This window comes from Toxorhynchites rutilus, chromosome 3 (assembly GCF_029784135.1).
Source record: "Toxorhynchites rutilus septentrionalis strain SRP chromosome 3, ASM2978413v1, whole genome shotgun sequence".
NCBI lineage: Eukaryota > Metazoa > Arthropoda > Insecta > Diptera > Culicidae > Toxorhynchites > Toxorhynchites rutilus.
In genome coordinates, this window is record NC_073746.1 from 324,162,163 (window position 1) to 324,190,117 (window position 27,955).

General features: G+C 40.9%; 4 protein-coding genes across 4 annotated transcripts in view; 2 read left to right on the top strand and 2 right to left on the bottom strand.

The window, feature by feature from the left end:
• LOC129778094 (glycerol kinase) overlaps positions 1-13,653 on the top strand; it is a 37,990-nt gene extending 24,337 nt beyond the window's left edge. Inside the window, exons 10-11 of the mRNA XM_055784769.1 lie at positions 12,762-12,904; positions 12,974-13,653. Of these exons, the coding sequence (XP_055640744.1) occupies positions 12,762-12,904; positions 12,974-13,068 (238 nt within the window). The 3' untranslated portion in view covers positions 13,069-13,653. The remainder of the gene's footprint in view (positions 1-12,761; positions 12,905-12,973) is intronic.
• Positions 1-26,560, bottom strand: part of LOC129778096 (uncharacterized) — a 71,301-nt gene extending 44,741 nt beyond the window's left edge. Inside the window, exon 1 of the mRNA XM_055784773.1 lies at positions 26,461-26,560. The gene's annotated coding sequence lies outside the window, so the exon portion shown is untranslated. The remainder of the gene's footprint in view (positions 1-26,460) is intronic.
• Positions 1-27,955, bottom strand: part of LOC129778095 (zinc finger protein 568-like) — a 76,872-nt gene that overhangs the window by 7,132 nt on the left and 41,785 nt on the right. The gene's annotated exons all lie outside the window — the stretch shown is intronic.
• The window catches only part of LOC129778093 (uncharacterized), a 36,156-nt gene continuing 35,149 nt past the window's right edge, over positions 26,949-27,955 (top strand). Inside the window, exon 1 of the mRNA XM_055784768.1 lies at positions 26,949-27,537. Within this exon, the coding sequence (XP_055640743.1) occupies positions 27,432-27,537 (106 nt within the window). The 5' untranslated portion in view covers positions 26,949-27,431. The remainder of the gene's footprint in view (positions 27,538-27,955) is intronic.

A 27,955-nucleotide genomic window follows, 5' to 3' on the forward strand; every position in this document is an offset into this window, starting at 1 on the left:
TTTTTTTCCCCGAAATTTGTGTTTCTGCACTAGAATACCACCTTAAATAACGGAGGGAGACGTTTTCGAAGGCACTCTTCTGTATACATTTTAGAGGCTATTTCCTTGTTCGTGACGAGGTTTTCTGTCCACAGCTGCAAATCCCTTGCTAAATCAAGAACTTCCTGGCTAATTTATCAGCGAAAACGAAATTAAATGTCCTGGAGACATCTCCTCTGGCTGTGGCCTAATGGAATTTCAGGCTTCGGAGCTGTCCAAAGTCCATCTTCACGTGCGTTTCGTCGTCCATCAGCAATTATCCTTCGTACTGCGTCGAAACCTTGTTGTACAACTTTCGAGCATGTCTTTTGGCTACCAGATTTTGCTCTACCATCCTGTTTGATTGCTTACAGGCACGGAAGTTACGATAACCTTTTCGCATACGGATTCTCCGGATAGTACTTTGATTAGTGTTGCGTTTTTTGGCGATGGAGATCACCGGGTTTGCCTTAACTGTTCTCAATACCATCAACCTTTACTTCCGGCCGTACGTTTAACTACGACGCGTGTACCTGTACCTGACACTGAATTTTCAATGTGAGTGTTCAAAATCAAATTTCTTTTCTCGGTTTCTATCCTGCACCACTATTTCAGAACAAAACGGATCAACGTGAAATAGTTATCGTCGAAAGATACAGGTTTTCTAAACAATTTGCTGTCAAAAGATTCCAGATACGCCTACTACGACCGCTGCTATAAAATGAACAGTGATCCCAGATTTGAAATGTTTCAAGCTTCAGGTTTTCGAAAGTTAGCCTTTGATTTTCATGAATCAATTAGTATACTATTTCACACGCATCTTTGGACATCAAAAGCATTGGCACACAATTAGTTACGAAAGATCCGATTTTTTCGAAAACTCGATCACATCAAATTCGTTAAAAACATTCTAAAACGAGTCAATTTTGGCTTCACACTTATTAAACGCAATGTAAATAATGTTGTGATTGCAAACTCGTAAACGAGCAGCAGAATCGATTTTCGACCTGTGTGATGTATGTACATTGGGGTGCCAATGAATATATGGTAAAAAATCGACCCTAAAATTTCAAAAAGTTACCCTATACAAAATGTTCACCACCTTGAAAAAACACCCTGTACAGAATTTCAGCTCAATCGGACTTAAGTTTTTTGAAAATCGAAAAATTACTCATGGAACGGAAATCGGAATTTTCGAAAATATTTTTTTGATGTCTTAAAATGGCATGAAACGTCGAGATCTAGTGTCATCTCAAAATATTTTTTTTGGTCAAAAATAGGCACACTGGGACTTAGTTTTTTCGGAATACGAAACGAAAAGTATGATTTTGGGTGTCAATAAAAATAGTTATCTCGATTTTTCATTCGGAAAAATCACCGAAAGTCGAGGTTTTGAAAAAAAATTGATGCCAAATGTCTTAAAATAGCATGACACGTCGAGATTTACAGTTGTCTCAAAAATTTTTTTTTGGTCAAAAATCGAATTTTCAGGCGAAAAACCGACCAAGCGCCAAAAAACATTTTTTGACAAAAAAAAATTCGAGATAACTGTTTTCATGTTAAGTGCTAGAAAAGGAAAGAATCTACTTAAAAATGGATGAAAAAATTATAGGAGGTTGTGTCCAAGATACGACCGCATTGTTGACGTAGAACTACGCTGTTATTTTATATAAGTCGCTTATTTATACCTTCGGATATTATTCTATAATGCTGTGAAAGTTTAGAAACAACTGCTTAGTAGAATAATCTCTGAAATGTTTTTTTCATTGTTCATTTTCATTGTTGATGATTTATTCTTGCCCTCGCAAAACAATACACTAGCTGATCGTATGTCGCAATTTAATTAATGTCAATGCATTGAAAATTTACCTCGAACGCTATTCCGGTGGCTAGTGATCCCCGATAATCGTTCGATTAATCGATTAATCGAATACTTCTTAAAGAAATCGATTATTAATCGAACGAATACTGCGCAACCAATAATCGATGTGAACGAATAATTTACGTCGATTAATCGATCCAAACCCAATGAAAAAAAACCCACGGTCGCTGCAGTTTTATCCTGAAATTCAATCATTATCTGCGACGCTCCCCTAAACTCGTGAACGAAGCTCAATGCAGTCAACGCGAATTGACCTTCGTTTACGAGTTTAGGGGAGCGTGAAAAATAATAATTGATTTTCAGGCGGAATGAACACTTTTTTGATTCCAGATGGGTTTCTAGCAAATGAGAAATATTAGTCTAACTAACTATTTCTCTCAGTGTGACGATTAATCGATTGTTTGGAGCGATTAATCGTATCGAATAATAAACTGCTAAAAAGTATTCGATTAGCTGATGAACGATTAATTTCAAAAATCGGGGATCACTACCGGTGGCCTTTTTCGCAATTGACATAGACTCGGCTACAGTCGATTATATACATGTTGCACCAGCACCTTTATTCCACATCTCGAAAGGGGCTGTCCACATACCACGTGGATAACTTTAGGGGGGGGGGGGGTGGTTAGGGGTTTACGAAAATGTCCACGATTGTCCACGGTGAGGGGGGTAGGGGTATGGCCAATGTCCACGTGGATACGTTAAATAAATATTTGAGAAAAAGACAATCACATCTATATTTAAAAATAAACGAAATCTGTTTTTCATTTTCAAGAATTTTCTAACTTTCCAAACAAACAAGCATGATTGTTTTGCGTATTCGACAATAAAAAGTTTGAGCTGCCTGATGTTTTTTTTTCAAATACTTGTTAGTGTGAACACAGTGGTTTTTAAAGATGCTTAAAATGAAATTACTACGGAAATAAATAATCTACCAATATGGTGTCAGGGAACTAATCATAAAGCAGTTTGTGAAGATTTATCAGCTTGATCAAGAGCTTCTTGATAAGTTACCAAATATCCTATGTAGAGTGTTGGAAAGAAAAAGGTAAACAGCATCACGCAAAATACTTTTTCATAATTTATTTTTTTGAAAATGAACGTATTTCTTACAATGGAAATGATGTAAACAAGCTATTGTTTGCCTTCATTTTCAAATTTACATAAAACTCCAACTCATTGGATTTTTTCATCCAGTATTGTGCATAGATGCTCTATGGGGTTGGGGCCTGGGGACTGGGATGGCCACTCGAGCATTTTAATCTCTTTGGACTGAAAACAGTGCACCTTCAAGGTGTGCTTGGGATCATTGTCCTGTTGGAAGATATAGCTTTTATATTCATTTTCCTGAGTTACGGCTTCAAGTTTTCCTCCAAGACATTGACGTTGGACTCAGCAGTCTTTTATACATCGATCTTGACCCTTTGCGGTCGTATTCAATTTGGACATGGGCTCCATACTGGTCGGAATTATTTTTACTTGAAAGAGCAGTGATGCATAATTTGTATGATAATGGAAGATAAACAAGATTTTTTCATTTCGTTGTGAACTTTAGATGTGTAACTACTGAGTTGTGTTTTAAAAATGCTGTTTTTTATAAAAATATAAAGAAATTAATATAAAATTAAAGAAATTTTATATTATATAATCTAAAACTCTCGTTCGTGTGCCATTTTTCGACACAGTCCTTAAAATAAGGTCCTGGTTTGGTGGCTGAGAACATACATAGGAACGCGAATATTTAATTTTTCACTTGCATTACTTTTTCCAAAAATGTACACTTTCGTGAGGAATAAAAATTGAAGCAATTTAAAAAAATTAATACATTACGTGTCACTTCATTACAAAATCAACAACAAATTTCGCACGAATTATAACAAGTTTATAATTCGTTGGCCATCCTTAGTTTCCAATCAATCCAAACAACGTATTCGGCCAAGCTACGGCATGTGGAAATTTGAATCTCGCTCCACGCAGAGATAGCTACTCGTTTAAACTCAATAGAACTCGCATACTGCCTATTCTTCGGCAGTTCTATTCTTCGTGTGATCAATCTACATAAGTTATCGATTGGGGTGAAAACTGGTAAAAAAGCAGGGTAGTCCAGAATCGAAGCCCCAGTCCTATAAACCATGTAAAGGACTTCCGACTTTAATGAAATGATGCTTTATTCTGTTGGAATAACACGGTGGTTTCGATGCTAAAACGTCAGCAAATTATTCAAGAATACTTCCTTGAACTCCTATTGACATTCTTCAGGAATGTCCACGTGGACAACAGGGGAAGGGGGACTGGTCAATGTCCACGCTTGTCCACGGAGGGGGAGGGGGGAGTCTAAAATCGTGCTTTTTGTGTCCACGTGATATGTGGACAGCCCCTAACTACATCAATATACCTTTGGCATCGCATGGAAACAACAACAATGACAACACTTGAAAGTATCAAATGTCATGCTACATGTTATTATTATTATTATTATTATGTTTGGTTTATTTCTGCCGGCTTTAACCTTTCAGGTCATTCGCCGTCTCTCGAAGAGTAAATGGTGTTACAAATACAGTTACGTGAGACAGTGGAAAACGAACATCACATCAATACTTTCGAATTTGAAAATCAGTATGAAACGAAGTCTCTCATAACAGGGCTCGGGGACGGGCAGCGCTCTTGCAGCATTTCTTGCACTTCCTCGTAGCCGTCTTTTTCCAATAAAAATATTCCAGTCCGACGTATGTGACGTTTCTAGAAAATAGCAAAGGAACAGTATGTGTGTTCATTACGAGGATTAAGATGATACTCACACGGGCTCAGGCTCCCCGCAGCACCTGCCGCCGGAGGCTCATCAGTTGAAGTCGGGACCTCTCCGGACAGGGATGCTACAGGGAAGGTACTCATTTAAATTTCCCAGAACAAACCGGCATCCTTCAAAAACGACAGAAGAACCTCCTCACGAACAGGGTCATTGCTGAGAACATCCCTTATTGATGTTGAGAGCTGATAATGTTCTCGCAGGTCATGATATTCCAGGCAATTGATTAACATATGTTCGACTGTTAATCTGGTGTCGCATGTTGTGCAAACTGGTGGATCACATCTGGAGATCGTGTGAGCATGGGTCACCCTTGTGTGTTTCGCACGCAACCTGGACAGGACCCTTTGTTCTCGTCTGTTGTCCCTATCATTCCATCGAGTCAAATCGCCTTACTTAACAACCCGGTGGAGCTTCTCCAGTGTCGCGTAAAGTGAACGATAGCTTCGTTTTTAAAGTTTTTGAAAATGTCAGCCGCAGGAACAGTGTCCGTCGCGAATGCCTGTGCCGACCTACCAGCTGCCGCCAGCGTGTCCGCCCGCTCGTTGCCATGAATATTGCTGTGACCGGGGACCCAACACAAAGTTGTCATCGGTGTGCAGTTTATTTCTATTGCCTGAATGAATGGGTGCCGTGATTTTCCCGCTTCCAGAGCTGAGAGCACCGAAAGCGAGTCGGTAAAAACGACCACTGGAATATGGGCTGGGACACGGCAAACAGCATGTGCTATGGCCGTCGCTTCCGCCGAAAAAACCGAGCACAATTTCGGCATTCTAAGACATAAGCCCCTTCCAATGCCGCTGACTCCAATGCCGACTGAATCGTTGCACTTGGATCCGTCGGTGAACACTCGCATGTGGTGGAGGAATCTTGTGTTCACCAGTTCCGCGAACTTCGCTGTTGCCACACTAGAGCTGGGGTTTGTTCCTAGTGTTGATGCCAAGCTGGTGTCGATATTGATTCTTCTCTCGAACCATGGCCGTTTGCACACGCGGTGCTACCGGGCAAGCTTCGGAAAATCAGTTCCAACGTAACTGCGATAGATCTCTTTAGTCACCTGGAGCAACACACAATCGTTCCCTGTGGTTTTTTCAAGATAACTGAGAGCACGTTTGATGATGGTAACTGCAACGATCCAGCGAAAAGGGAGAACCCCTGCCTCCACACAAGCATCTGTTGCCGGGGTACCGGGCAAAAGATTTGAGCAGAGCCTCACCGATCTGTTGTAGAGTGGAGCAAGTACACTTATCAAGCCGCTTCTATTGGTGCACGTTGCTTCCACCCCGTAGAATATGCGGCTATTGATGAGAGCTCTGCTGATATTCAGCCCGGTATGCCTGTTCCATCTGGGATGACGCGAGCTGATGGTGCGTAGTAGTCTTAGGCGGCTTTCGCATTCTTGTTTAGTTCTGCGGAAGTGCGGTGCGAAGGAGAGTTTCCGGTCGATGGTCACACCAAGTATCTTAGGTTCGCGCCTGAACGGAATGTTGACGCTTCCCAGTTTCACCGGAACACCAGTTGCCACATGGTGTGTGTTGCAACAGTGCGTTATCGCGCACTTCTCTGCAGCAATTGAGAAACCGACTGATTCAGCCCAGCGTCCAATCGCGTTTACCGCGGTTTGTATTTTCCTACGGACTAGACGAATGCTTCTTCCAGACACAGCAATGACGATATCATCCGCATACACAAAGACGTACACATCCCTTGGTAGACAATGGAACACGGAGTTGACACTAACCAGGAACAGTGTAACAGCAAGCGCTGAGCCCTGAGGAAAACCATTCACTTCCACAAACTCGTCGGATTGACATCCTCCAATCCCTACTCTGAACTTGCGGTCAGCTAGGTAATCCTGCAGAAAAAGTCCAAGTCTACCTTTAATACCCCAATCGCGTAGCTGACGAAGGACTCCCGCACGCCAGACGGAATTGTACGCCTTTGCAATATCCAGGATGGCAATGTCGACGTGCTGACCTGAATCGATGGCGCGCCAGATTGTGTCGCTAAGTGATCCAAGATAAACACTAGTACCAAAACCCTGCCGAAAAGTAAACTGCCGATTGTCTAAATATTTGCCGTCCTCCAGGAACTGCATCAGTCTACGATTCACCATACGCTCCATAATTTTTCCTACACAAGGTAGTAGTCTAATGGGGCGGAAATCGCTGGGAGACCTCGTCTGGGTTTTCTTGGGAATGGGAATGACCAATGCAGTTTTCCACATCGTTGGAATTATACCGTTGTTCCAAATTTGGTTGTACAGGTCCAGAAGCACCCTCTTTCCTTCAATCGGTAGATGTTTTAATAGGTGGTAGCTGACGTTGTCCATCCCCGGTGAACTGCCTTTGGCCGTCGAAAGGGCGTAATGAAGTTCAGCTCCAGCAAACGGCCTGTTGTACACTTGCGTAGAATCGGGTGGTCCTTCTCCCGGATAGTGCATTCACTCTTCTCCAGAGCTCAGCGGTCGGTGATTCTGGGGAAATTCCTGGAGAAATGATTCCCAGCTATTCTTTTTTGCCACTTGGATGGCCGTCCTAGCCAGGTTTCTCAGTCTGCGAAACTCTTCCAATTTAACTGTGTAATCACGATGGTTCGTCGGGATCTTGCGAAGAGCTCGGAGTGCCTTACGACGAGATTTAATGGCTATTTCCACCTCTGGACACCACCAGTGGACAGCTCTCTTCGGGGGGGAACCACTTGTGCGAGGAATATGGTTGCTCGCAACACGAACGATGATGCTCTCGAACTCATCGGATAAAATCCCTCGATCCATCTACGTCTCCGGCTGGTGGCTGGCGGGTACCTGCCGTATCTCACCATTATGGGATAGTGATCACTGTGGCACTTGTCTGAAAACGTTGACCAACTAAGTGAATCAACCAGTTGGTGGGAGGAGATGGAGAGGTCAATGGCTGACGTTGATCGACCCCGTGAGAAGGTGATGCCAACTCGACGGATTCGTATCGCCACGAATATGGGTCTCTCGCAGGGCCAGGCACAGTGGATCTGTACGTGCAATAATGCACTGCAAGTCTCCCAGGTTATTACGGAGGCCATTCAAATTCCACTGAATGGCGAGCGTGATGTTGGCACTGGATGACGTTGACGAGGGTTCTGGAGAAACGTGAGTAGAGGCAGTGGATGTGTTCAAGTTATATAAACATGAGGAACTTACCCGGGAATAACCCGGGTTCCCCGCAGCATCTGCCGCCGGAGGCTCATCATTAGTACACGGTACTTCTCCGGACAGGGATGCTGCGAGGGTGGGTGTTGTATGTGTTTCGTTGTTCGTTACATTTATGATTTTCTCTCTGCTACAGTGGATCGACGGGTGAAAGTGAAGCGGGTAGTGAGGATTGACGAGTGGAATCGGTAAGTTTGCTGGTATTGACTCTGTTGCACTGGCGTTTTCTGCTGCTTGTGGAGATACTGAAAGCAAACACGAGGTCGCCAGTCGTGTTCGTGGAGGAATGAATAGGTGAACTTACCCGGGGGCAACCCAGGTTCCCCGCAGCATCTGCCGCCGGAGGTTCATCGTTAGAAGTCGGAACTTCCCCGGGCAGGGATGCTACGGGGACTGGTGTTATGCTGACTACATTCGATGTTTCTTTCTGAGTTGAAATAATTGATGATTCGTACGTTGGGTCAAAATTTACTTTGGTTGTTCTGAATTGCGTTGTTGTTTGTTGCTGTGCGCTAGCTGGATATTCTGATATTCTACTGCCGGCCGCAGAGGAGGCTTCACCATCAACGGGTTGAAGCAAGACGTCCCGGACGGATTCACCTTCCTGCTGCGCTTCTTTACGAAGTGAGGGTGGTACTTCACATTCCCATTCCTCAAACCGGTTGCTGATGTTGTTATGTTGCGTGCTGTTGTTGTTTATAATGTGAGACTTGGGGTTTGGCATAGGCTTATGACTATTTCGATTTTGCATTATTGGGTCGAACAGGTGATTTGAACAAATCTTGGCTGGTTTCGGAATCGGTTAGATCAACTTCTTCCACGGCAATGTGGTTAGCTGCTTGTCTGGTCATGATTGGGCTTCTTGAATTATTCGATACTTTTTTCGGAGGTGGTGACATGCCTGATGTTTGTTGTTGTGAATGAGAATGTTGCTGAATTGTGCCTCGTTTTGATTTTTTTCTTATTCCTTCGTGTTCTGGTTCACTGGTCTGTGAGTTCGACCGTGATCTACCATGAAGCGACGTGTCGATGAACTTTTTCATTTTTTGGCTTTGTAGTTCAAGTTTTTCAATTTTCGTGTCTCTGTCTCGGATTTGTTCTAGTAATTCATTAATTTTGTCATCCTTCTCCTTGTTTTGTTCGATGATGGTGTTCATTTTCTCTTCCATCGCTTGTCTTTGTTCTAGTTGCTTTTCGAGTTTTGAGATTTCTTACGCGAAGAACTCCTACTTTCACTGTCTCCGGGTAAATCGACTTATTGAATGTTAGAATGATGGCTGGGGTATTCTCTTTATTGCTTTTTAATATTCTCCTCGCTTTTATAACCCCTTGCCCTTCCAATTCTTTTTTTATTTCTTCCTCACTTAGAGGTAATAAATCGAACGAAGATATGACGCAGCGACTGATGTTGAGCGTCGGATGTAATACGATCGATACTTCAGTTCCGTCGAAAAACTGAATCATTTGAAGTAATCTTTCAACCTGGGTTGCACTTCTCGTTCGAAGTACATATCGAGTGCATTTTGCCTCACTTTTTGCACTCTCTATTGCTCCGGCGAAGTTTTCAATGCTCTTCCCTATTACAAACGGGTTACATGGCAGGTTTGTTCCGTTTTTCCCGGTGAGGAGAAGGGTGGTGACAGCTCCGAATTCATTTCTTGACCCTCCGGGATCGTCCCCGCTCATACATGCCATGTGCTTCCACACTAAACTTCCTTTTTTTTGGGTTCGTCACTTACTGCCGACTTAATTATAGTTAGTATAAAAAATTTATGGAGACACTTGGTGTTTATCACACACTAATTTTAAATTTTTAAATTCAATGGAGACGCAAAACACTAGGTAGCTCTCTTCTGTCCTTGGACCCTGTTACTTCAGTATGTGAAGTAAGACAATAACAGCAATAACTTCACTCAAGTTTACGTCGCAATGATTCCATATAAGGTCACGCCGGGTGGCGGAGCACTAACTTTAATTATCTCGGGTGGCTGAGGCCGACTTTTGAATTCAAATCGATGTACACTTTGGATTAAGAGCAGTTTAGCAGAACGACCGTTTGGTATGGAGGCTCTACATGAACTGCATGCTACATGTTATTTAGTATTGCCTCAAAGGAATCGCACCTCTAGGCATCGTTCGTAAGACGTAAACCAAGCGCCAAACAAGCGTTCGCCATAGCATGCTTGCAGAGTCATACATTGGTGGCTTGCAACTGCTAGGAATATAAACACTTCTCATCATTTTGCGCTATTCTCAAAAGAAACGCTTCTGTTAATATTACTGGTTAATATTACATGCTCGAGAGAAGCGCAGCTGTCACCCTTAGTAGAGGAAGTTTTGCTACTAGCAAGCGAATCCTAATCACATACAAAATTCCAGAACGACATTTACTTTCTTGGTGACTAAACAAGCGAAATAAACTCTTTTTGTTAACCTCGAAAACAGTATCAATGATTCATTATGATCAATATTAGCGCAAATGCAATCCTAGTTGAAGTCAGTTTTGCGACTGACACGCGAACCCAAATAACCTACAACAGTAAGTAAGACCAGTAAGATAACAGTAAGTAAGACCAGTAAGACAGTAAGACATTTAAGATACTTGGTATTACCCAAATTATTTTTTGGCGCACAACCTTAACGCCTGCTTCGCCATAACGTCAGTTTAATGCATTGATGCACTCTCAAAGGCACCAACGAAGCCCTTATGATGACGGAAAACAAACAATGTTAACTGCTTTGAAAAAGACTGAATTATGCCACACAGCTTGTACTCTGTAACACTCGTCGATGCGAGTTCGCTGATGAGTTTGTCAAGAGCGACCGCCTTCACCACCAGCGGGGGAGCTTAATTTTGGTTGCTGCCTGGGTAACGGCGTTTACATTTTTGACCGACGCTCCGAAATCGCCTACTTCGCTGTTGTTTGATGCGGTGTCACACTCGCGAAGTCTCGGTTCAGTGCGAGCGCTTTTCACTGCACCAACATCGCGTGCATCATTAGATGACGCTTGCCTTGAAATTTTTTTGTCCCTGGCAATGCGTTCGTCTTTTGCAGGGCTCGAGCCCGCCTTCCTCTTCTTTTTGTGCATCACACACTACGCGAAACGTCCAATTCATGACGCGGAAAGAAAAACACATGATACGAATAACGCGAAAAACGAATAGAAAAACCAATCGACGATATCCAAGTTGGATTACCACTGGTGGGGTCCAATCTTAAATCGAAGCGCAGCGAAAGCGAACTGGATTACTCAGCAGTCCGATGCCGAATGAAAGTTTGTCCAGCGAGATTCACTGTTTATACTCTAGGCAAGTATTCCCCTTCATTCCTCTACTTTTCCGTTGTTCACGGAGGCTTTAAATCCTACGATTTCCTTCCGTTGGTCGTCGATAAGTTGCTCGTTATTGACAGCTATGTTCGGGAAAGCACACAAATGGACAGAACAAATGTATGGGAAAATGGAAACGCTTAAAGTTTTCATGAATTTTAACCATTTACAAACCAGGGGATTCTAATGTATAGCATATAAAACAAATCTTACGGAATTTCTGATTCGTTTAGTATGTAAATCGCCAAAATCCGTTCGCGGCAAAAATAGTTATTAAAGTTAACTTTATTTCATAAAAACGTGACCTGTTTTCTGATTTGGCACCCTTAATGAAAAACGTAGTTCTACGTCAAAAATGAACTTTTATGCAGAAATCTTCATTAAAATTAGCATTCAAGTAGTGTTCGGAATTTGAATCAAGTTTCGACGCATGATTCAAATTCCGAACAGAAGATGTTTGAACACACTTTTTTTCTAGCAAATACAGCAATAGTTCACAAATTGGGGTACAAGGGCAATCCAATTCTGGAGAAACGATATGAAAAGACTGTTTGTTAACAAATGTTTGTGAGCTCTTTTCTTGCAAAACGTAGGTCGCAGGCGCAAACCAACGAGAGTAAAATTGATTTTCTTAGACAGGTTTTGTGTTCTACATCAGATATCCAAAAATCATAGATGTGATTATTATCGTTTTTGAGTTTTTGAGTTTTTCAAAGTTTCTCCTTTTTCCAAAAATTACTTTTTTTTAAATTAATATATTCTGAATTACTGGATCCATTCAGATGATCCGCATATTAAATTAAAGCAAGTAAGCCGGCTATTTTTTTGAAAAAATGTTAGACTTGCAGAAAAATTAAATTTCCCCATGTTCCTATCTTCTGTCCAATAAGCTACCGCAACTAAAAGATCTCAACTTTGGAAAATTAGAGCTCAAAAACGGAAAAAAAACAATCTGATCTCTGATTTTTGGATGTGTTATGTAAAAAACACCTCAGCTTTCAAAAATATAAAACATACTGCGCCCTTGGTCCCTAAACCATGTAAGCTATAAAAAAACAATACGATCAATAATTACGAAATCAAAATACAATTTTTTTGCGAGTATAACGTTTGTCGAATAAAGACTAGCTAATTGGCTTTAATTTCATATATCGATCATATGAATCGGTTCAGTAGTTCAAGAGTTATGATTTAAAAAAAATTGAGATAAAAGTATTCGGAATATGAGACAAATGTGATTGAACATATTTTTATTTTTTCACCATGAACATGTATCTGGAAATATTTTTTTTTTGCATCATCAAACGCGAGGTTTGTAAATGTTAACGAACATTTACAGCAAATGTAGTATTTATAGTAAGTAAATGTAATATTTTGTAGTGAATAAATGTATTTTTTCATGTTTATAAAACAGATTGTTGGTACAGATTTTTGGAAAAAAAAAAGCACAGATGAAATTATTTTTAACCCTTCCGGTACAGATGAAAATGTGGTAACACTTATTTTATTCACTATTAATATGCCTTTTCCACTTACAGTGATCGCCAGATACACATCACGCACGAAACATTCCTCCCGACCACGACGGAAGAGGAACGAAACGCTCGGTACACCAAGTGGAAGATGGCTGTCCAGCGGAGCTTGGGTTGGGCCGTAACCAAGAAGAGTGAAGCCATGACCGGTATGTTACCCACATTACGACAACGAAGAACCCCCCACACATTACTTAATTTAATTTCATTGGTTGCAGACGAACGATACCATCTGCTTGCATCGATTCCGGCCGGTCTCTTTCTGCTGAGTTCGTTCATGATGCTGGTGTTCTCCCAAGCCCGGCAAAGTTGATGAAAGCGTGACGCCGTGCCTCCACTGGATTCGGTGGCTGTTGTATATTAACACCGTTGGATAATCCGTAGGTGATTGAGTATGAATTAGGTATTTTCAGTCTTCACGTTTAGAGTCAAGAGTGAGGGTGATACCGAGAACTCACTTGACCTCAATATGGAGAAAAGCTTTGTTAACATTCATAATTAGTCTAGAGGCAGAAACGATGCATTCATTCGGAGTAAACAGGTCTTGATTCCATCAAAAGTCCGGGGTACTGGAGCAGGTACCTTAGGCAGAATGTGCTTAACGTAAGTCAAATTATTTCTGAATAATTTGTTGAATCATGGTTCTCCTCTCAGAAAAAAAGACGAAACACACGGTTGCCATTAGAGTAGGAACTAATATAATTTAAGTTTATATAGTGTTCTAACGAAATCAAAAATAGCTTTGCAGGTTACGGTTGATATAGAACTTGCCGCTTTAAGTCGAAGACAACTGTTACCCTTAATTATTGAAGGTAGTTTAACGCTTATTTGTTGTGGAAGCAAAATGCAGATTCGAATATTTTTTATACTGTACTTAAAAGTTTGTTACTGGACCACACACGGTAAGGCGAATAGTTTTCATTTGATCCGAACGTTCCCTTTTTCAGATGGTAAATCTATATATATATATATAAATGGAGTGATGTCTGTCTGTCTGTCTGATTCTTATAGACTCGGAAACTACTGAACCGATCGACATGAAAATTGGTATGTAGGGGTTTTTGGGGCCGGGGAAGGTTTTCGTGATATTTTGAGACCCCTCCCCCCTCTCTAAGGGGGGGCTGCCATACAAATGAAACACCAATTTCTGCATTACTCGGAAATTAACCAAGCAAACGAAACCAAAGTTGGCATGTGGAAGTTTTAGGGTGCAATAAATGTTTCTATGATGGTTAGACAGTCCTTCCCCCACTCAAAGGGGGGGCTGCCATACAAATGAAACACAAATTTCTGCATTACTCGAGAATTAATCAAGCAAATGAAACCAAATTTGGCATGTGGAGGTTTTAGGATGCAATAAATGTTTCTATGGTGTTAAGATACTCCTTCCCCCTCTCTTAGAGGGGGCTGCCATACAAATGAAACACAATTTTTTGCATTACTCGGAAATTAATCAATCAAACGAAACCAAAGTTGGCATGTGAAAGTTTTAGGGTACAATAAATGTTTCTATGATGGTTAGACAGTCCTTCCCCCACTCAAAGGGGGGGCTGCCATACAAATGAAACACAAATTTCTGCATTACTCGAGAATTAATCAAGCAAATGAAACCAAATTTGGCATGTGGAGGTTTTAGGATGCAATAAATGTTTCTATGGTGTTAAGATACTCCTTCCCCCTCTCTTAGAGGGGGCTGCCGTACAAATGAAACACAAATTTTTGCATTACCCGAGAATTAATCAAGCAAATTAAACCAAATTAGGCATATGGAAACTTTAGGGTGCAATGAATGTTTCTATGGTGGTTAGATACCCCTCCCCCCTCTCTTAGGGGTGGCTGCCATACAAATAAAACACAAATTTCTGCATTACTCGAGAATTAATCAAGTAAATGGGCGGGACGAAGTTTGCCGGGTTAGCTAGTAATTCATAAAACTTTCAAACTGTTTTCTGGTCGATCTTTAGCTCCTGGGCGATGCTACAACTACTAACATGTCGGTCAACTTCGATTGTTTCTGTGAGTTTATCAACATTTTTGATGACAGGTCTGCCTGTACGAGGTGCATCTTGAACATCAAAAATGCCTGAACGGAATCGACAAAACAAAAACCCAAATTGCACGTAATTAGTTGTCGTAGTATCGGCACCATAAATCCCATTCACAATTTCAGCGGCCCATTGCATTTTCTTGCATCAAAGAAAACAGTAAAATGTATCGGATTTTGTCTTTGTTGACTTCCATTGTTAACACCCTGTTACTCACAACTGAATAGAACAAACAAAAAACAGCAAATGATTCACTATAGTCATCTACCTAGAAGATTTATAGATTTAGTTTTCCCCAACCTAATACATACTTTTGATTAATAAAGATGATTTAACAAAAAAGCTCTTTTAGTGACTGTTCAGTTTAAGGTGAAGGTGGGAGGAAGCTACAAATGGCTGCCACAATGGCGCTCACTTCTTTCATCTCCCTCCCTCAACCCTCGCCACGATGTGCAAAAAATTCAATAATTTTGCGAAACGGTGTGTAGAAAATGATCGTTTTCGCACACTTCCTATCAAGTAAAATCAACCAAATTCTAATAGATTACTCACAAGTTATTAAATTTTCTTCTGCCGTCGCAATGTATAATGAAAAACGCCGGAAAACTCGAACTAGTGCTCTGAAGGTTAAATTTTCATTTTTCAATTTTCCGTTTAATGAGTCTAAAATGAAATACAAATTTCTGCATTACTCGAAAATTAATCAAGCAAACGAAACCAAAGTTGGCATGTTGAGGTTTTATGGTGCAATAAATGTTTCTATAGTGGTTGAACACTCCTCCGTCCTCTGTAAGGAGGGGCTGCCATACAAATGAAACACAATCTTCTGCATAACTCGAGAACTAATCAAGCAAATTGAGCCGAATTGGGGATGTGAGGATTTTTGGGTACGAGAAATGTTTCCTCTCAACTCTGGAATGGATAGGAGGTCCCATAAAAATAATACAAACATTCCAACCAAACATGACAATTGAAAATTTTCGGAAAACTCTGAAGGAAAATGAAAAAATTCGAAAAATTCAATATTTTCTACAATTACATATTGACAAGCGTTGTTAGTCCATTTGATGTTTGTGTTAACGAAATTGATCCTCGTTCGAAAGTGGAAATGGACTTTAATGTGATAAAACGCACTCCTCTATCGTCTTCTATCCATATAAATAAAAATGGATCGCCGAATGTGTTGATAGAGGCAAAACTCGGAAAAGGAATTGTCCGATTTAGATTTGTTTTTATTCTATAATATTTTCTGTATCAAACATTTATTTCATGTAACGGAGAAACATGTTATTTGCAAGTGGTTAAAAAATCTTGAACGAGAATTGTGTCTGAAAATAATGTGATATTATAATGACGGTTTTGGTAGAAGTACTAGGAATTTTATAGTAAAAGGTAATTTTGAAGGGTAGATTAGAAGATCAATCAGTGAAAAGTTCTGCGATTGGGCGCATGAGCGTGCGTTTAATAAGAAAATGTGGATGTGATAACGAAAAATAAATTTTGGGCGGGACGAAGTTTGCAGGGTCAGCTATTATGCTTCATAAATTTGATCATCTGAATAGAATCGAACGTAGCTAGATAGAGGAGGGGCTGGAATATGGGTTGTTCCATACAATTAGTTTCGATTATTCGCAGTAGATTCATATATGTAGAAATTTTCAAATTCAAATGAATACTTTGAATTAATATTGAAACATACCTAAAATGATTATTTAATGAAACAGAGATGTAGCTAGGATGAGCAGGGTATGTTGAATATGTTTAAATCTGGTTATCAACAGTCAACTTTTTCCTTCAAAAATCATAAATTAAAATGAAAATATTAATTCAATAATCATAAATGATATAATCATTCGAAAAATCATGGACGTAGATTTTTTTTCTCTATTCATCACTTTTACTTCCATTTTTGGAAGAATGTCGGGAGTGAGAATTGAACTAGTGATCTCTGCGTGAGAGGTATGGATGTTACCACTACGCCAGATTGCCGCCACACCATAGGCGTAGTAGGGAAAAGAGAAAGTTGGGGTAGGAATGTTGAAATTGTTCCAAAGAATACAAAATCACTACCTTTGAATCGCTTGGATAGTCCAGACGTCAAAGTTTGAGTTTTTCGAAAACCGTAAAATCGCCCAATGTACATGAGTTTGGAAATAAAATGTACATTTTATGAGGAAGTACATGATTTCGGAGTTTCGGAAATGCCAAATGACTTAAAATTACATGAAACGTCGAGATCTACTGTCACGACCTGATGCTTTGTTTTCATTGATAGAGGGTAGTGAGTGTGCTTTAACTACCTACTCTCACATAGGAAAAAAAACTTTCTTTCCACTTTATTCCGCTCTGCGAGTGAGGTGAGACGGCTCAAGTCACTGCATTCCCGTAGGCGAATGGCGTGACTATAGTTTGTCACTAAGTGAGATTTGAAGTCGTGTCCTCATATGTTATCGATTTGGGTATGAAAAATAAGTTGAAAAGTAATGTAGCTTCCACAGTGAAGCGAGAAACTTTGCTATCTCACGACACTCGCCGCGTGGAATAAGGGGGTTTTTATCTCTTCATTTCAACAATTATATTATATGATATTCATAAAATAAGCGAGATTCATCACAATATTTCAAAAATGATAGATAATCCACTTAATTCCGCGCGGCGAATGAGGTGAGATGGCAAAGTTTCCCGCTTTATTCCGGAATCCACCTTGCGTTTTAGCTCCTATTTGATATCGGAGTTGATAACATATGAGGACACGACATCAAATCTCACCTAGTGGCAAACTATAGTCACCCCATTCGCCTTCGGGAACACCGTGACTTGAGCCATCTCACGTCATTCGTCGCGTAGAATAGGGGGGAAAATTGAATAGAAAACGTGAATATAAATAAAATAAGGAAAGCTCAACAAGTTATGTTCTGCGTGATCTAGGAGAACCAGTGTTTGGATTTCGATCAAAATCGAATGATACACAATGTGTCATGCAAGTAACCTCTCACGAACATGTAATCAAATATGAGTGGATCATTCAGATACTTGTATGAATGCCAGTAATCACTTGTGTTACACTAAATGATTGAACCAAGAGAGGAACGAGGACTGTTGTTTGCATATTCGAGCTGTACCAAACATCGCACACCATTTTCGAAGCTTGCATACAAGTTTGAACCGCATATATCGTCCCGTTCTACTATAGCGAAACCCACTGCACAGACAAGTGCAAAGCAATAAATGATACAAGAAAAATTACGTCATCATTCGGTCACCATTTGCGGAGAGCAGCGAATGGGAAAAGAGCTAAAACAAGAGAATTTTCATTTCTCACTGGAGCGGTGTTGCTAGTAAAACTATGCGGTCTATATGAATATATATATTTCAAAGGATAAGGACAACGTAAAAAAGACGGGTGGGTAATGTCGGGGACATAACCGAAGTGACGTAGGACTATACAAAGGGGACAGCTTTTGCTAAATATATATTTCATATTATTGTTTTATTTTCTTCTCCTACGTGAATACCTATCCTATCTACCTGAAAAATGGATTAGTTTACTGTTTACTCTTTATGAACATGTTGGGGGTTCTGAAAAGAACCTTTGGTGTTGTGTTGTTGCGTTTTTTTTACAAACTTGATTCTTGATTTTTTTTCTGAAGGCATTGTACTTATTAAATGTTCAACGCCGGGCATCTTTCGGCGTATGCACAAATAATGGCTGTGATAGGAAATGCATAGGTGGTCATCAGCTCTTTCACTATCAAATATTTCACTATTGAGCACATTGCCGTACCTTAAACTGTGGTTTCGGAGACGAATGAATTGTAAGATTTGTCCGCAAACAAAGTGAATAAAAATGAAAAAGAACTGAGGTTTTTGTGTCAACTGCCAAGGGAACCACTCCTCTTCCAGTAGGAATTGTCCCGTATGGCAAAATGAAAATAAAATTACCAGAATCAGAATCGATAATGGAATTTCACACAAAGAGGCAAAGGAACAGTTTTAACTTCAAAACAATGGCTCTTCATTCGCAAGTGTTCTGCAAAACAGACTCACCAACTTGCAAAAGCCAGCACCTACATGTAACTGCAAATGTAACTGCGCCTCGGCCGCTTCGGCCACTTCTAGTCGCGAAAGCACCCCCCCCAATTGACACTACATTCGATACAACCATGACAGATTCAACAACTGGTAGTTCATCAACTGAATCCGAAAGCGAATCAGTCATTTCTATGGATACGTCTGATGTTCCAAACAAAAACAAAAGAAAAATAACTAAAGGATCATCCTCAGAGTCAGATAAAAAATCTGAAGATGAGACCCAAACAAACAAGGACAAGAAAGGAACTAAGAATGAACAAAGACAGACACCAACAACAAATAACAATACAACCCCAACAGAAAACAACAACAACAACAACAACACACATCAAACAAAAAACAACAATAACAACAACAGCAACGCACATTCAACAAAAAACAACACAAACACAACAAACACTCCAAAGACTTCTACACCAAACAAAAACAACACCAATACCTCAAAGAAAGCTTCTCTTTCCAAGGGTAAAGGACCATCGAACTAATTCTCTTTGAATAGTTCAAACATACACACAATTAAGACTTAGGAATTAGAGTTAAAAACACCAACACATTCACTCCAACACAGAAATTCGGGATACAATGGAACATCAGAAGTATCCGACGAAATATTCTAGAATTGAAAATGCTTATTTCAAACTCTAATCCCACAGTCATAGCCCTTCAAGAAACTATGACACCAAACAACTTCAATAAACACTTCATCTCAAAATATATCACATATTTCAAAGAGGGTCCCAACCCCTCAAAAAACGGAGTTGCAATCGCAATCAAAGATGGCACTCCACATGATCTTCTTCCCATTACCACTGATCTTCAGGCAGTGGTAGAGCGCATTAAACACCCCTTTCCAATCACCGTCGTTAGCATCTACATCACTAATGATTCCGATCCGAACACTCTACGCGGACAACTGGACCATCTGTTCGCCCAACTTCCCGCCCCAATCATGCTTATGGGTGATTTCAACGCCCACTCATACGCCTGGGGAGGTGCATACCTCGATCGAAAAGGATCCATCATTGAGGATTTCATATCCGACCATTCTCTTCTCCTTCTTAACAACGGCCAACACACCAGAACCCATTATTCTGGTACTACTTCAGCCATCGATCTCACTATAGTATCAGACAAACTATCTTCAAAACTTTCTTGGAACATCCACGATGATACTTGCGGAAGCGATCATTTTCCAATCTTCACTTCCTTCGGCCAAACTTCTCCAGAGTTTTCAACAAGGCCAAGATGGAAATTTGAATACGCTGACTGGGCTGGCTATCAGTTTGACATTGAAAACCGCCTCTCCGCTAAACGAGATTGGACAGCCGAGGAATTCTCCAAAGTTGTCCTAGTTGTCCTAGTTGCAATGGTGCACATCCCCAGAACCAGTGGCATCCCTGGCAGGAAATGTGTCCCATGGTGGTCGCCTGAGCTGAAGGCAGCGATCAAAGGTCGACGTAAGGCCCTACGCAAATTAAGAAAGGCCCATCCGGACAGCCCACTGAGACACATTCTGCTTACAGAGTTCCAAAGGGCTCGCAAAGAAGCTAAGACTGCTATCAACACAGCCAAGCACAACAGTTGGGTTAAATTCGTCAGCGAAATTAATCCCAACGCGTCAACAAAGGAGTTATGGAGTAAGATTGGCAGGCTTCATGGAAAGAAAAGAAGCAAAGAATATAATCTTCTAATTAACGGTCAATACACCAATGACCGGAAAATCATCGCCGAGGCGTTTGGAGATTTCTTTGCTTCCGCCTCCTCCAATCAAAACTACGACCAAACCTTTCTAACCCACAAAACGGAATGCGAAAGAATTCCCATCGATTTTCATACCGATGTGGAATTTGACTTCAACAAAAACCTCTCCCTCAAAGAGCTCGATTGGGTACTGAACAAAGTCAAACAAGGATCCACAGGACCCGATGACATCAGCTACCCTATGCTTAAGAATCTACCCCATCTCGGGAAAAAAGCACTTCTGAAGCTCCTCAACAAAGTCTGGGACAGTGGAACCCTCCCCAGTTGCTGGAAAGAGGGTTTAATGATCTGTATCCCGAAACCAGACATGAACAATCATCTTCTTGACAATTTCCGCCCCATCACTCTCCTAAGTTGTGTTGGGAAAGTCTTGGAAAAAATGATCAATCGACGCTTAACGACTTTTCTAGAGTCAAATAAGCTGATTGATCCCAAACAATTCGCCTTCCGTGCGGGAAAAGGTACAGAAGATTGCCTTGTAGCAATCGAAAAAATCCTAGACGACGCAACTGAAAAATTACACCACATTGATATTGTTTCCCTGGATTAATCCAAGGCCTTCGATTGGGCATGGAGGTACCCAGTGCTGAAAAGCCTTTTCGACTGGGGGATTCGTGGGAGATTAGGTCTCTTCATTAAAAGTTTTCTAGAAAACCGGTCTTTCAAAACCGTTATTAACAACCACCAATCTTCTCTAAAAATCCCAGAAAACGGCTTCCCACAAGGCTCAGCACTTTCACCAACCCTCTTCAACATTGCCATGCAATCTCTATTCGAGATTATCCCGGACCATATAAAGATCATAGTCTATGCAGATGACATCACTCTTATCTCTACGAGCTGCTTCGGCTTAATTCAGAGAAAGAGGCTTCAAAAAACCTTAGACTCCATCCAAAACTGGGCTCTAAAAACAGGTTTTAAAATTTCCCCGGAGAAATCCAAACACATACATATCGGAAAAGCTCTCAGAAGGAGAACCTATCTTCAGCTCAACAAAATCCCGATCCCTACAATGAGGACATTGAAAATACTAGGGGTTACTTTCGACAAGAAACTCAACTTCCTATCACATTCCCAAAAGACCAAAATAGCCACCAGAAAGAAATTGAACATCATCAAGTCTATCGCAGGCAACCTAGCCTCTGGTCATAGAAAGACGCTGCTAAATGTTTGGTTGGTCCCACAAATCCTTTACGGAATAGGCACCTTCAGCCGTGGAGGGGACAAGGTGTTAAACACCATTCAACCAATTTACAATAAAGCAATTAGGCTCGCAATTGGCGCTTTTCCCACCAGTCCTACTCTTGCTGTAATGGCAGAAAGTGGGCAACTTCCCTTCACCCACCTGGTAACAAAAGCCATCACCAATAAAGCCATCCGTCACTTGTCACTCCCCGAAAACGACCACAATGTCCCATTAATACATAGGGCTAAAACATGGTTCAAAAATCTCACGAACAAAGATCTTCCCGATATATGTGGAACGTTCATCTGCGACGGGAAGAAATTGGAACGTCAAACCGCCGAACATTAACCTTGAACTTCTCAAGGCAGTTCGGGCGGGAGACCCTTCTCCAAAAGTCAAAGCCTGCTTCAATAACCTCGTTGCATCCAATTTTCAAATCAACCACCAGGTATACACAGATGGTTCAGTCAGTGCCGATGGAGTTGGATGTGGAATCTTTGAGAGTAGATACACTGGTAGCTTTTCTCTTCCACCGCAATGCTCCATCTTCAGTGCGGAAGCTTTCGCCCTTTTAATAGCTACCCAAGAATACACCCATGAGTTTCTTCCTACCACAATATTCTCAGACTCAGCTAGCTGTCTCCACGATCTTCTAAGTGGAAACAGCAAACACCCATGGATTAAGCAAACAGAAGAGGCTGCTTCAAATAAAAACATCTCCTTCTGCTGGGTTCCTGGTCACTCAGGAATCCGCGGAAACACAGCCGCCGACATACTGGCCGGCAAGGGCAGCAAAATAGAACCCCCAGACATGCCCTGTCCTCCATCTGACATTGTCCGCTGGGTAAAACAGCAAGTCCGTGAAAGCTGGGACATAGGTTGGATAAACAGCCGTCCCACTCATCTTCATAAAATCAAAAATTCCACTCTCCCTTGGGAGGACCGTCTCAATAGTAGGGAAAGGCAAGTCCTTACCCGTCTTCGAATTGGGCACACTAACTTCACCCACTCACACTTGTTCTGCAGAGCCGAAAAACCCCAATGTGCTTGCAACGAAGCTCCGGTTTCCGTTAGCCATCTTTTACTTGAATGTCAACATACCAAAGATGCTCGAGTCCGACACAACATAGGTCAGAGTCTCCGAGATATCCTCAGTAGAGACGAGACCCAAGAAACCAATTTAATTGCGTTTCTGAAAGAAACCGACTTCTTTGGTAAAATCTAAACCGAAATACCAAATACCTTGGAAATTGCTTATTAAAGTTCGCCACTTCACAGTCATGTATGCGTGTTTATGTGTGTATACACATGTATGTACGGGTCGGAAGGAAGGTATTCATACATGTATATACACGCATTCAATAATAATAAATAACAAATAATATAATATATACTTTCATACCCACATCTATCTTCTATCCATTACATTATACTTTAATCAACTTCCTATTCCTACAGCCACACTCACCAAGGAGGATAAATTCATTAAATAAACCTCTCCATTTTTCAGCTATACTATATACCATTAAATTCAAAACCACTATATTTTATTATCTATTCAAACTGTATTTCATTTCATTTCACCCCACCCCACACCCACTCCTCCCCTCTTTCCTTCCCATACCACTCCCACCCCCTTCCACTCCACTAATTCCACCCAAATCCTTTCCACTCCTTTCCTTCCTATCCTCCTGAGAAGGGCCTTTTTGTTTTTTGGCTTTGGAACACGCCTTTCGCTGGGTCACTTGTGCTTCGTTACTGCTTTGGTCCTCGGATCAGTAAAATTTTACTTTTCTTTACAGCATATATTAAATATCTTATGAAGCATAGGATCCCTTCCTACCTTCTTCTTTAACCGAGAGTCGAGCGGACAGATCTGATGAGTGTTTTTTTTGGTTTCCCTTTCGCCAGTCCCCTCTGGGCTGGTTTTATTGTGGCTCTTCACTGGGCTAGAGGCGAATGAACTGCAAAGTTTAAAGCCTCTTAAAAACAAAGAAAGAAGAAGAAAATACATTCATTACGATTCGTTCGCTCGTTGTATTCACATGCAGGCTAAAAAGGGTCCTTTTCAGGATCACAAAATTATCTTCAATCTAAAGAGTTTATTGTTTTATTATCACTCGATATCCCCATCTTGTTCGGCTTAATCTTTCTGTTTAACGATTGCATTTGCCACTCGCCACAGCTTTCACAGTTGGAAAATTTCTTCCCATCCAGCTTGTGACATGTTGTACAGTAAATTACATTCAATACGACGTGCCGAAGCACCACTCAGTATCGCATTGGAGACGATATTAACCTGTAATTGAACATTTGCGATGACAGTGGTACAGTGTCGATTTTGAATGTGGGGTCATAATTTGGATCTCTATGTTTACAAAAATGTCCAACTAAATATGTCGCATTACATGTCTGTTCAATTAGCTAAATGTCGAACTAATTGTAAATTGCTGTACTTTCAATCTGGAAACAATTTAAGAATTGGTGAAAATTGAATAATCAGGAAAGTCCCTATCAATAACTATCAATAAGCTCAGAACAACTGCCAAATTCACATACTCATCAGATTATGAAACAAATTACGAAAAAATCAATTTGTGTTTTATTATTATTTTGGATATTATTTTAGAATGCATTGAACTGTATTTCGTAAACTCTTTTTTGAAAGGTTTAATGGCCCTGATAAGCGCCGTGTTTTATGGAATGGTTCCAATTTAGAAAACTTAGTACTCGTAGTTTTGAAAAAAACCATTTCGAACGCCCTCGATGCCGCCTTGTTCTGGATTTGCCACCAAAGCAGATTGTATAAAGAACAAACTTTTTTCTTCTGCTACCAGCTGCCGTTTTGCGATTGCGTTTGCCACTCGCCATTCGCTGCAACTGCCTGTTGTCTTGATGTCCACCGAACCGAATGTGTTCTGTTCCGAATGCGGGTTTTCTTATCGTCGCGAGCAGCTTTGCCAGCTTACTCGATTACTTCGGCGGCCGAAACTATATAACGCCGGCTAGGTGGACTGGTGCACTGGTACTAACGCGCTCGGCCTAGCTACCCTTGCGGGGAACTCCAGACCGACACGGTTCGAGCGGGTTTTGCCTTTCCCTTCACTTTTCCTCCTTTGCCATGTCCAGACATGGCTGCTTGGGTTGGTTTGTTGATGTGTTGTGATGCGAACCGATGTGGTGTACGGTTTGGATGAGAATGATCGTTACGGCAGCGGAGCCGGGATTTTTAAGCTGACTGGCTGGCTCGAGAATTACGCATGTGTGAGACTGCGACCAATGTTTCGTTCTTTTTTTTCTTTTTCCTTTCCAATCGTGCTTCATTCTATTTCGCTGCTGCTCTGGTTGCCCGTTTTGGTCAGTACGATTTGAGGAGCACAAAATGGCCAATCAAAAATGGGCACATAGTGCATTTGGACAATGCTTGATATTTCACAATTATTCAATTATTTATCTCAAGAAAAATGAAATGTTATTCGTTATAATAGATGCGTAGATATATTTCCTATCAATTGATGCAAAAACCTTTGCGATCTATTGAGAAATGCTCGAGTTGTAAGCGTTCCAAATCTTGCATTTTTTTCCTACTTGTTCAGTGCCTAGATTCCCATTTCACCCCCTATATCTTCCGGTTAGACGTAGTCCTACGTCAAAATGAAAAATATAATCTGACTACGCTTCCCTTAGCTTATATCGAGATAAAAAATCATATAGTTTGCACTTTCTGAGACATGTTTAATATATTTAAATCTGGTTCTGCTACATTAGTTTAATATGAATCATCCGCTTTGCGTAGTCCGTATGATCCTGCTGTTTCATGATGCATGGAGAGAAGAAAATAAACTTTCTGCACCGAATGCGTACATGACGGTTTTGCTTGCGTGCTGGTGTATCATGAAGTGCGAACCGATGCAGAGTTGTCTCGTTGTCTTTTGTGTCGTGATTTGTAGCACGTAACAACAAAAGAATGCCGCTGGGGGAAATGATTTCACGCTTATCCTTTCAATAGGACCTATCTGTTTTTATCGATTCTCTTCATCGACATTCTCTATCCCTAATAACTCAGCGAGAAAAGCGTTTCCTAATCTGTTCGATGATCAGAAGTGCAGAAGGGATCCTCGTATATCAAACTATGTGGCAAAACTGGCGCAAAATATGTATGCCAGGCCGTGGTAATTGAAAAAGAAAGTCAGTAAAGAGAATCGATCAAAACAGATAGGTCCTATTGAAAAGTTAAGCGTGATTTGTGTTAGATCATATTTGAACGAGCGAAAGCGATTTTCTCAGTGAATGGATCAATTGGCAAACACTGGATTTATGTTAAACTTGTGAACAACCGTGCTGCTCCCTGAAATTTGTATCAATCGCAGCGCACGGTTAATTGTTCGAGAGCAAATGATAGTCCAAAATTGAGCCCTGACGCCTCGATTGTCACTATAACACTATAAAATAACTGTTTTCTTCCGTGTGGTATCTATAACTCCTTTCAAAGAGTAAATACAGCCAGTTTGTGAGAAAGAATTCTCAATAGAAAAAGCTTTTGATGTTGAAGCTGCAACACGTGTATTTCATCCATGCCGCAGGGAAGAAACTGGCAGCATGAATCTTTGCACTTACATACCGATTGCCTTCCACCCACGCACATCTCGCCCTGTCACCAGCAAGATAAACACACAATGAACCAAATTCACACAATGCGTTCCGCTTTCGCTTGTTTGCCCGACACACAGAACCGTGACGCGCCGAAAAAGCACAGCGATAGTATTTCGGGTGGGTGACAATTAGCCTTTCCGGGAAATTTTCCTTGTTCTCTTTTCCAGCAGCAATTGTCCGTGTGGGAGTGTGAGTGTGTATGTGTGTCTGTCTGTACTTGACAACGACACCATCGGGTTCTCCAGTGCCAGCGGAAAGTGCTATCATCCACTCGGAGGTGAGGTGATGACAAATCCACCCACCATATGACGGAGGCCGCCGAACCACCGCAAGGAAACACAACCACAAGAAAGAGGCTTCCGCTATCGGCGATGGTGTGCTTATTCCGATGAGTTCATGTGTGTATGTATGTGTACAAGAGAGGCGCAATGTGGGGAAAGGCGAGTAGATTTTCATTCCCATCCAGAACTGCTCAGACTGGTTGCGAACACGAATGAAACTGGACACCACCAGCGCCGTTCCATCCCCATTTCTTGTTTTCGAATGATTTTCCCTACCTGTCGAGTTCAGTGTTGTTTGGCGAAAGGGTGAAAATTTTGCGCTGTTTGATGTGATCATAATAGTTTCGGACCATTGGAATGTGCTTGATTCCCAAGAGAAACCAGATCTGGTAATCGTGAAACGAGAGTAAAGTTTGGATGAAAGTTTAACAATGAAGACGTCTTCCATCGGGTCGCAAATCGAGGTGTAAAGCGAGTGTTGCAAATAGATTTAGAAATGTATTTTTGTTGAAGAATTAGCTGTGATGTTGTTTTACTGCTTGTTATGATAAGTGCAAACCAAGGATAGTTGTTTTGTTCGTGATTAGATTCCGAATAGTTGAACTAGTGTTGCTGTGTAGCAAAGCGGGTGCGAATTATTCATAAGAGCAGAAACAAAATGGCAATATCGGAACAACGAATCAGCCAATCCAAAAGCATACAGGAGCACTTTCACGCCTCCGGCAGCCTGTTACTCATGCTCGTCCTTGGTCTGGTTCTCAATCGTAAGTGTGTACAGTGTTCGTTTGGGATGAGGAAGTTAGGGATACTCAATGGAAATATGCTGACATCGAATAATTTAAAAACTTAAAAATTCGAATTTAGAGCATAAATTATGCACTGAATATTTAGATGACAAAAATGTTCAGACTGTATTCCGAAGAAGGCTTCGTCTGTTGGAAAAGATTCATAATACGGTTTAGTGATTGCAGGAAGAATAGACATCTGTAGAAAAAGCTTCAGACACTTATAGTTCGAAATCACTGCTCATCTCAAATATATAAATCATGAGGTCGGTTCTGTGATGTGAAAAATCCGACGACTTTGTCTTTGATCGCAAATCGCAAAAAAAAATTAAATATTCACCCAAAATAAATATTTAGCACATTTTTTACATCTCAATATATTACTTTAAATGAGCTT